This window comes from Vigna radiata, chromosome 6, assembly GCF_000741045.1.
Source record: "Vigna radiata var. radiata cultivar VC1973A chromosome 6, Vradiata_ver6, whole genome shotgun sequence".
Classification (NCBI taxonomy): domain Eukaryota; kingdom Viridiplantae; phylum Streptophyta; class Magnoliopsida; order Fabales; family Fabaceae; genus Vigna; species Vigna radiata.
Genome location: NC_028356.1, coordinates 4,413,756 through 4,423,631, shown reverse-complemented (window position 1 = coordinate 4,423,631; position 9,876 = coordinate 4,413,756). Strand labels below are relative to the sequence as shown.

The 9,876-nt window shown below is 29.1% G+C and overlaps 1 protein-coding gene across 1 annotated transcript; it reads left to right on the top strand.

The window, feature by feature from the left end:
* The first annotated feature begins 5,002 nt into the window (after positions 1-5,002).
* Positions 5,003-5,702, top strand: LOC111241810 (heavy metal-associated isoprenylated plant protein 47-like). Its single transcript, XM_022781709.1, has 3 exons — positions 5,003-5,037; positions 5,135-5,210; positions 5,341-5,702. Exons 1-3 carry the CDS (start codon positions 5,032-5,034, stop codon positions 5,700-5,702), a joined length of 444 nt encoding a protein of 147 aa, XP_022637430.1. The 5' UTR covers positions 5,003-5,031.
* The last annotated feature ends 4,174 nt before the right edge of the window (positions 5,703-9,876 follow it).

The window sequence follows — 9,876 nt, the reverse complement described above, 5'->3', positions numbered from 1 at the left end:
TAAAATTGTGGGTTATAAGTTTAAAAATGTAAAATAAATTGAAAAATGAATTAAGAAATTAAAAAAAAAAAATCAAGAGATAGAAATAAAAATTAATCTACAATTTCAAAGAACCAAATAATTCAAAAATCATAATATCTTAAAGATTCAAAAATCATAATATCTTAAAGATTAATGAAAATATATGTTTAGGTGTTCAAATTTATTTTATGATAATAATAAATCATAAAATTATTATTTAAATATTAAGTATTGTAATTTAACTACATGTATTGCTATATATTTAAGTATATTTTTAAATGAAGTCAATGGATAATTTTTCAGTTTTTTGAGATATAAATTTTTTTCAGTATTGAATTATGAAAATCATTTATATTTTGAAACATGTTTAGAGAAAAAAAAAACTCTTAGAGACTTTAGTTGAAAAATAATTTTACTTCAATTTGTTATAATTTTTTGATTTAATCTCACCAGAAGTTTCTGTTTTTGTTCGAAATCTTAAATAGATTTATTTTCTTTTTAACGTATCAATTGATTTTTTTTTTATAAAATTGAAGTAATTAGGGATTTGCCGTTAAATTCAATAAACGGCCGTTTAAATTAGGTCTACCGATATGGTCACAGTATTCATTAATCTGACGTGGCATTTTGAATTAATTTTTGTATTAAAAAATAGATTGAGTAAAGGTTAAATCAGATGGCAAAAAGGGCAAACCCCTTTTCTTCTTCATCAGAACCCTAAAATCCTAAAGAGAGAAACACCTCTTCCTTCAACCTCCAACGTCGGTCGTCCCTACCCTCCGTTGCGCCTTCCTTCGTCGGCAAAGAGTGTCGCCGACGACGCCACTCACGCCAAACGGAGCAGCCCAAACTTCGTCCTCCTTTTCACGCGTGAGAGAGGAATCTTGTCTCTTCCTACGACGTCGCCGACACAAACCAGGATCACCACCGACGAAGGATGAGTTTGATGTTGATTCATGGAATGAGGATGATGCCCTTGCCGATGAAACCTCATTGATCTAGGCAGATCAAAACCACCAAAGGAACTCCCACCTTGAACCATACCTCCCTGAGACAAATTCCCTTCCATTGCTTCTCACTTCTCACAAACAATAAAAACATATCAAAACCAATGAACCCACTACACATCCAATTCTACTTCACAAGCATTTTCAAGTGCTCTTTATAAAACGCAAACACCAAAATCACACAAACCCATGTTTACCCAGTCTTCCAACACATCTTCTGAAACCCCAGCTATCACTCTAGATTTTCAAGTGAAAACAACACCCAAAACAAAACCAAAACCCTTTAAGAAGCTCACCGGTGAGGAATATAAGCAACTTCTTGGCTGAAAATATTCACAAAATCTGACTCTCCAAAAGCAAAATATTGGACCTTTTTCTCGAAATCAAGCCAAGAATCCCGAAACCAAAACCAGCTACAGAAAACAAGACATGCTCATTAACGGGGGAGTGAAGAAGTGCTAGTTTTTTTTTTTGTTTTTTTTTTTTTGCAGAGGCAACACCCAAAACGGTAATGAAACTCATGGGGATTTTAGGGCTTACTTTGTATCATCTCAAGAGCCATCTTCAGATGAAAATCATTAGTTTCTTGATTATGGTTTCCCTGGTTTTTGATTTAGGAATTTTTGCAGTGGTGAAAATGTTGGGAAAACTCGTGATTGGGTGTTGCCATGGAAGTGTGATTTAGTCATCTGAGAAGACGAAAGATGGCATTCCAGGAGCAAAAAAGGGTGATTTAATTATTCCTACTTTGCTTTTCTGATTATACATATCTGCATTCAAATTTTTTAATACAAAATTTGTTTGTAATGCTACATGGGATTAATGTGCACTCTGACTATGCAACGTTAACGGCCGTTTGGTGAATTTGACGGCAAACCTCCAATTGAATCAAATTTACAATAAAAGGGACTCAATTGATACGCCAAAAAGAAAAGAGACCTATTTAAGATTTCGGACAAAAATAGGGACTTCTGGTGAGATTAAACCTAATTTTTTTAGAGTAATGAGTATTTTTGAAATCTTAGATGAGGTTGACTGAGGCAGTAGACCCTTTTTTTACTAGTTATCGTGTATAAAACAGTATACATGAAATATATTTTCTCTCACAACTTTATTCAACGTTTCGGTCGTCAGTCTTCACTTCGTTTTTTGCTCTTCGTCAACCATGGAAGATTTCGAGGCATACCATAGGGTGGTGGCGACACATAAAGAACTGGTCTTGGTTCAACTAGATTCGACACGGCGGCTTCTGGAGCAAAATGATATGGGTACCAAAGGTACAAAGCTGCAGAAACTCACTACAAAAATTTAATTAAAGCGGCCAGTGTTCGGCCTCCTCCATGGCCGGATCAGCCGCCACAATATGGTAATTTTATTTTCTTAGCATTCTTTTCTTTGTTCTTGTGTAGACCAAATAAATAATTAAAAACTAAAATAATCGTACAAATCATTTTCATTATATTAATACTAGTGAAAATATATATGTTTAGGTGTTCAAATTTATTTTATGATAATAAATCATAAAATTATTATTTAAATATTAAGTATTGTAATTTAACTACATATATTGCTATATTTAAATGAAGTCAATGGATAATTTTTCAGTTTTTTGAGATATAAATTTTTTTCACTGTTGAATTATGAAAATCATTTATATTTTGAAACATTGTTAGGAAAATGTTTTAGGAATACTTTATTTTAATTTTAATTGAGTCAAAGTTTGTTCCTTATTTTTAGGAGTTAGTTAATTTTTAAATTACGGATTAAAGTAATGGATTAAAATTAAGGTAAAAATGTCAGCTTCAATTACGTTTAGGTTGATTAGTTCTAAAAAACTTTGTGCCTGCAATTACAAGCTGTGCAGGCACAAAGTTTATTCTCGATGTTCTTTTCGAAATTGATCAAAATTTGTTAAATGTCAACTTATTGAAAGAAGATTTAATCTTATTTTTGAAGACAAAAATTGTTGTAGCTGGTCAAGTTATGTTCGAGGGGAAAATGAAAGGTAAAAGTTTTGCTCTAAAACCATTGGAGAGGAGTAAACTATTTTTTCATTCATGACAGAAATTTGGCACAAGAAGCTAACTCATCCTCATCATATTTTGGGTGCAAAGAGTTTCTTTTATTTTGCAGTAATGGCTGCAACATTAATGTTAGATCCTTTTCAATGTGGTTGTAGTTTACCATGGAGACAAAACAAATTCTTTCATTAGAAATGTCGATATGGTTAAGAACATGCTCCTTCAAAGTAATGTATTTGTTGCCCCTTCTAGCTACAATACTAGGGCTATAATTGTATCATGGGTAACCATGGACAAACCAGGAAACAATTTAGTACATTATTGGAACGAGGTGTACGAGGGTGACCTTCTTGACTATGAAGACGAAGAAGAAAAGGAGCATGAAGGTGCTAATGAGATCAACGATGAATCTCTCAAGAAGAGTTATGTTAGAATTCACAGTTCATGATTAAGAGATATTTTACTGAAGCCATTAACCTTTCATGGACTTTTACAGTTCCTAGTTCCTAAAATACAGTGTTAGGAAAATGCTTTAGGAATATTTTATTTTAATTTTAATTGAGTCAAAGTTTGTTCGTTATGTTTAGGAGTTAGTTAATTTTTGAATTATGGGTTAGAGTAGTGGATTAAAATTAGAAAAAAAAAAAACTGTCAGTGGATAGTTACTTTTTTATTTTTCAAATATGGTACATCTTTAGAGAAAAAACTTTTAGAAACTTCAGTTGAAAAATAATTTTACTTCAATTTGTTATAATTTTTTAGAGTAATGAGTATTTTTGGAATCTTAGACGAAAATGATGGTGCATATATATTTATAAACATATATAATTTAAAGTGTCTCATGTTTTTCATAAAGGAAAATAATTAAATTAATATATTAATTAATTTAACTTTTATTTATACAAAAATAATATATTGGTGAAATATAATTTTGTCATATATTTGATATGCTCTCTTATTTTTTATTTTTTTTTTATGTTTTAATAGATTTTGATATGAAGACATAATTATGAGTTCTAAGATGTAAGTGGGATATCACGTATATCTTATTTAAAAGAATATTTAAAAATTAAGAAAATTAAATGTTTTAAAATAATGTTTAGGAAACATATTTGTAATGATGGAAGTTAGAATACATATTTCAACTACTTTCATCGGCTTTGTAATTAAAAGTTAAAAGAATTTGCATAAAATTTTTATCTGTAGATACAAATAAATATAACACTACTCCAAACTTCCAAATTTGTGACGAAAAATATCTTATCGACGACTTGACTATATCATATACGCGTTTGAGTATTATTGAAGATTTGTTGAACTAAAATATAAAATTTATTTTCATAATATTTTTTTTACTATATTTTTCTGAAGTCTTCTCATAACCGTTATTCTCTTTGCTTGTATTTAGTTATTGTGTCTTGTTTGTATTTAAAACAATATATTTATTTTTAAATATGATTGTTATATATATATATATATATATATATATATATATATATATATATATATATATATATTTAGTTGCTTTTACTTAAGAAATTCTACTTATCTATTAATCTATAAAAATGTGTAATTGAGATTTTTAAAATTTCAGTACACAATTTACCATGAAAAACACCAATATGAAAAAGAAATTGAAGTAGCTTTTACAGAATTAGGTCTGATTAATCTATTAACAATTATAATTCTAAAAATATTAAAAGAAAATTTAGGTCAATTAAATTAAGTTTTTGTAATATATTTTAATTTTTCCATGAGCTCTTATTGGAAGATTCACTATTTAAAAAAAAATAAAAAAATTGTTCATCAAACAATTTACCTGGCGTGCAGAACGGGATCCAAATGTCTGTCACGCACTCAACCTATTGTATATATAATATCATCAGCACATTACAGAGAAGTTAACTTAAACAATATCACCTACGGATATCTAGCTCCAACGGCAGAAAGTTAAAGTTTTTTTCATATCATCAAATTAAAATATGAAGGTGAGATCACTTCCAATTATAGTAACATATGCTAACATTTATTTGAAAATAACTTTGTATATGTGTGTTCTTCGAACACTTCCATATGCTGCAGCAGAGAATAGTTATAAAGGTGCAAGTGGAGAGTGAAAAATGCAGAACCAAAGTCCTAACAGTCGCTGCCAAATCTCAAGGTAGGTTCATGGTTAAACACTTTTCATTCCACTAATTAACTATTGGTTTATGCTTGGTGAGTGGTGTAATTAATTCAAAACTAGCTAGTGTTTATCGTGTTTGCTTGTAATAGCCATGTGAATCTTGCAGGAGTGCTTTCGCTATCCTTAGAAGGCGAAAGCAGAGACCGAGTGGTGGTTACCGGAGATGGAGTCGATGCTGTTCAATTAACCAATAAGCTCAGAAAGAAATTTCACTATGCCACGCTAATAAGTGTGGAAGATATGGAAGAAGACGAAGAAGAAGAAGAAGAAGATGATGAAGAAAAAGAGGAGGAGGAGGAAGAAGAAGCCACGCCACAGCAAAATTCACCACGCTCACATCTACCACCTTTTCAAATTTGGACAACCTATCTTCAAGGTTGTCCATTATGTAACAGTTTTGTTCCGCCTTCTCCCATGCATAGTCACGTGGTTTATGATTCCGACCACTATAGCTGCACCATCGTCTGAGTTAATTTACCTGTAGGAGATGGCTGGATATAGATATGTTAAACACAAAAGAATGATATTTTATGCTTATATAAAAAAAATAAGTTATACCTCTCAGGGGTTTCATCTTGTGATAAATTCATTCCATGGAGAAAGGAACCCATAATAATACATTAAAGAATTGAAGGTTAGTCTGCAAATGTTGAGACATGTTAGACTTTGATAAAATTTGGACACACAAAAGTTTCTTCTACTTTTCACTATACATTCTTTATCGGCTTGAAAATTCAGTAACTGTACTACCATGCTGGCACGTGTTTGTTTCTATACAGAGTTCGTGGATCTGGTTTTAGTATATGTTAAGAAGTGCAATTCTGGTTTTGATAAAATCAACCTTTAAACTGATATTTGTAAAATTCTTATATTTGAAGACTTCTTCCAACGTTATCTGCAAATTGAAATATATATCTTGTATATATCTATGTTGCAACGAGTATATATAGAACTTATTTGGGTAATCTACGCACACTACCACTGGTTTAGCTGTTTTTGTTCCTACAATAGTTGCAATCAAGTCCTGTTTCTGCAGCACTCAATACTGGAATGTTGTGATGGAAATCTGTCATAAGTATATCATCCGTGTGATTATTAGGTTTTGTACAAGGTTGTTACCTCAATGGTCTGTGCCACACTGTCTGGTTTTTGCAGATTAATAAGGTTTTGTCATTTACTTTCAAATAAGTCTATCTTTTTTTCTAGAAGAATGTATACAGTCAAAGAAGCATACACATGCATTGACCATCTATAGAAATGGATAAGGATGAATCTAATAATATATATATATATATATATATATATATATATATATATATATATATATATATATATATATATATATATATATATATATATATATATATATATATATATATATATATATATATATATATATATATATATAAAATCATAAACTCATTCTTAAAATTTGGATTGAAAATTATGTAAATTCTTTTCTATTTAGGTTTATTTTTCGTTGTTGTTGCAAGTGTTAAATAAATTTTCTTAAAAGACCCGTTGCATCAAATCTCTTCCTCTTACAAGTTTACATAAAGATGTCTCATTATGATTTATGACAAAATAGTTCGTGGTTTTGAAATGTTTTCATTCATCTATATGTACCTCGGGAAAAAATGTGTAAGAAATTCTACATTATTAAAAATAAAACTAATTTAAAATATATCGTAAGGACAATCTTACCATACAAAATTAAATTATACTTAAGGTTTATTTTTTAACAAATTTTTAAACAGTATTAATGGAAGATGAGAAAGCTTTTTGCAGATAAAAACCTGCTGCTTTTCATCTACGGTTCGTCAATGTTTCATTTACTAAATTATTGTAGAATATTCTCCTTCGTAGTTGCTTCATAGAAATTGCCTCGAACCTCTAAATTTCTCTTTCAACTTCTATCAATATCATGGAAAAAAATGTTTCTTTCATATTATAACACAAATGAAAATATTGAAATAGCTATCAAATGAAAAGCACACTTATAAGAGGACTTTTTTTTTATTATTGTTTTTTAAAATGGAAATCAATATTTTGTACATTGGTTTTAAGGCTAATGTCTCTATTTAAAAAAGAGAAAAATATTTTACTTAGCCACCATTGTTGACTAGCCCGTAGAACATTAAGAATTTGCGAATTACACATACTAATGTGATTAATATCTATGGTGGCAAAATAAAAATAAAAATAATATGTTGTATAAAATAAGTGTCTCAAAAAGTTCAATTAATTATAAATTCTAGGTTGCAAGATGTTAAGGACTTGCTATTTTTTCTATATTGGTTAATAATATATGATACAAAGAGATCTAAAATGATACATATTACAATAGAGAAAACCTCTTTACATATAAATTTGACAATTAGATTTTTATTCTATGTTTCTTTATGAAAAATTATCCAATCAGCACATCAAATATACATTTTATCATCTAAATTAAATTTAATAGTATTTAAAAGAAATAAATACTAAAAATTAATGATATATAAAATTTTAGTTAAAAATAAGCTATTAGTTAATGTAGAATGCACGAGTTCAAAATATATAATTAGCTTATGAAGTTAACGATAATATTTATAAACTATTTATTTTTTTGTAATTTGTAAATTAAAATATAAGTACTCATGAATTAGTAAAAAATTATTAATCTTGTTAAATGATCCAGAAAAGTAGTTTGAGATTTAATACAATGAATATTAATACTCACACTATAATTTTTATATAAAAAATCACACTACAAGTAAGGACTTCTTAGCAACACAATTTGTCAAATATTAAATACCCCAAAAACCAATATTAATACATTTAACATACCACAAAAATAATAAAAATTAAAACAAACAAAATCAATAAAATAACAGTATATGTATATATGTGTATATATATATATATATATATATATATATATATATATATATATATATATATATATATATATATATATATATATATATATATATATATAAATGTACAAGCAGCTCTTTTAATAAAAGAATATATAAGCAGTACTGTTTTATTTTTTAAAAATTATTCACCTAAAAATGGTAACTATTTTCTATTTTAATAAATTTTACGTTCTCTGACATTAATTTAACTAATATTAACTTTTTAGTATGTTTTACATTCTTTAATAAATTTGTACTACATCATGTAGCAATTATAGTTTTTGTGTTGTTGTAAAAACACGATATACATTAAAAAAATCAGAGCTGTCAAAACGGGTAATCCGGCTCGACTCGGCCCGGTCCACCACGGGTTGGTCACTTAGTGAATCAATCCAATCCGGCTCATTTATTAGCGAGCCAGAAAAACTTGAACCCGGTCCGACCCATCACGGGTTGGTGGGTAAACGGATTGGCTCACTAGCTCATTTAATTATATTTTTTTAAAATAAAAAAATACAAACTTTCTCTAATTTAAATTTAAACAATTTTCACTCCCAAAAAATTATGTTAAAGACAATTCAAAATAATAATAATAAGTACAATATATCCAAATGTCATTAAAAAACAAACAAAAAATACATACAAATAAGTTTCTTATATTCATCATTTTTTTTTGTTTTTGTTGTAACCCTCCCTTGTTCTTTTTGTCTCCAAATTCACTAATAAAGATTTTCTTAATATCAGAACAATTCCGACAATCAATAAAAAATATTAAAAAAAGAGAATCAGTACTCAACAACATCAATATCAATAAAAAAATAACAGTTTGATCTGTAACATAATTTCTCAAATTCAAAGATATCAAAAAGAGCTTGTTCAAATAATGTATACTCAAATTGTTTAAATAAAATGAACAAAATCTGATACAAGCATGTCAGAACATGAAAAAATCATTCCATGTCTTTAAATCCCCCAGAAAAAAAACAAATTCGCAAACCCCTATTTTTGTTATTATAGGGTTTTTGAAAAAAAAAAGAAAGAGAAGTGAGAAAACAAAAATGTGGAGAAAAGAGAAGAAAAAAGGAAGGGTGTTTTATCTGTTCCTTGAAAAATTTCAGTGAAGTGAGGGTGATAGCACCGTCAAATGAGAGCAAGTACTATGAAAGTGATTTGTGAGAGCAGATGTTACTTTTTTGGTATACACAGTGAGTGAAGAAAGTATTTTATTTTTAGGGTTTTATAAATAAAATAATAAATTAAAAAAATAAAATTAGGTAGGTGGGTTGGTGGGCCAACCCGGCTCACCACGGGTTCAACCCGCATGAGCCGGGTCTAAATGAGCCGGGTTGAAATCTTACCTGCATATAAGTGGGTTGTATTTTTCAAACCCAACCCGGCCCGAACCCGTGATGGGCCAGGTTGGCTCGCGGATTGTGACCTATTTTGACGGCTATAAAAAAAAACGTTTCCCTAACATCGTTTGGAACTTTAGGAACAAACATCCACTTTAAGACTATTTTGCAATTGATGCTAAATCTATGGAAGTATACGTTGTTATTCTCACCTGTTTTCTCTTTTCGTTGCAAATAGATTTGTCTGGTTAATCAATTTTAAATAAATGACATATAAAGCGTAATAGATACACAAATTAAAAAACACACACACACACACACACACACACACACACACACACACACACACACACACACACACACACACACACACACACACACACACACACA

Coding starts and splice junctions, on each gene's coding strand:
- LOC111241810 (XM_022781709.1), top strand. Junction 5,211..5,340: donor AGTCGCTGCCAAATCTCAAG/GTAGGTTCATGG, acceptor TGAATCTTGCAG/GAGTGCTTTCGCTATCCTTA.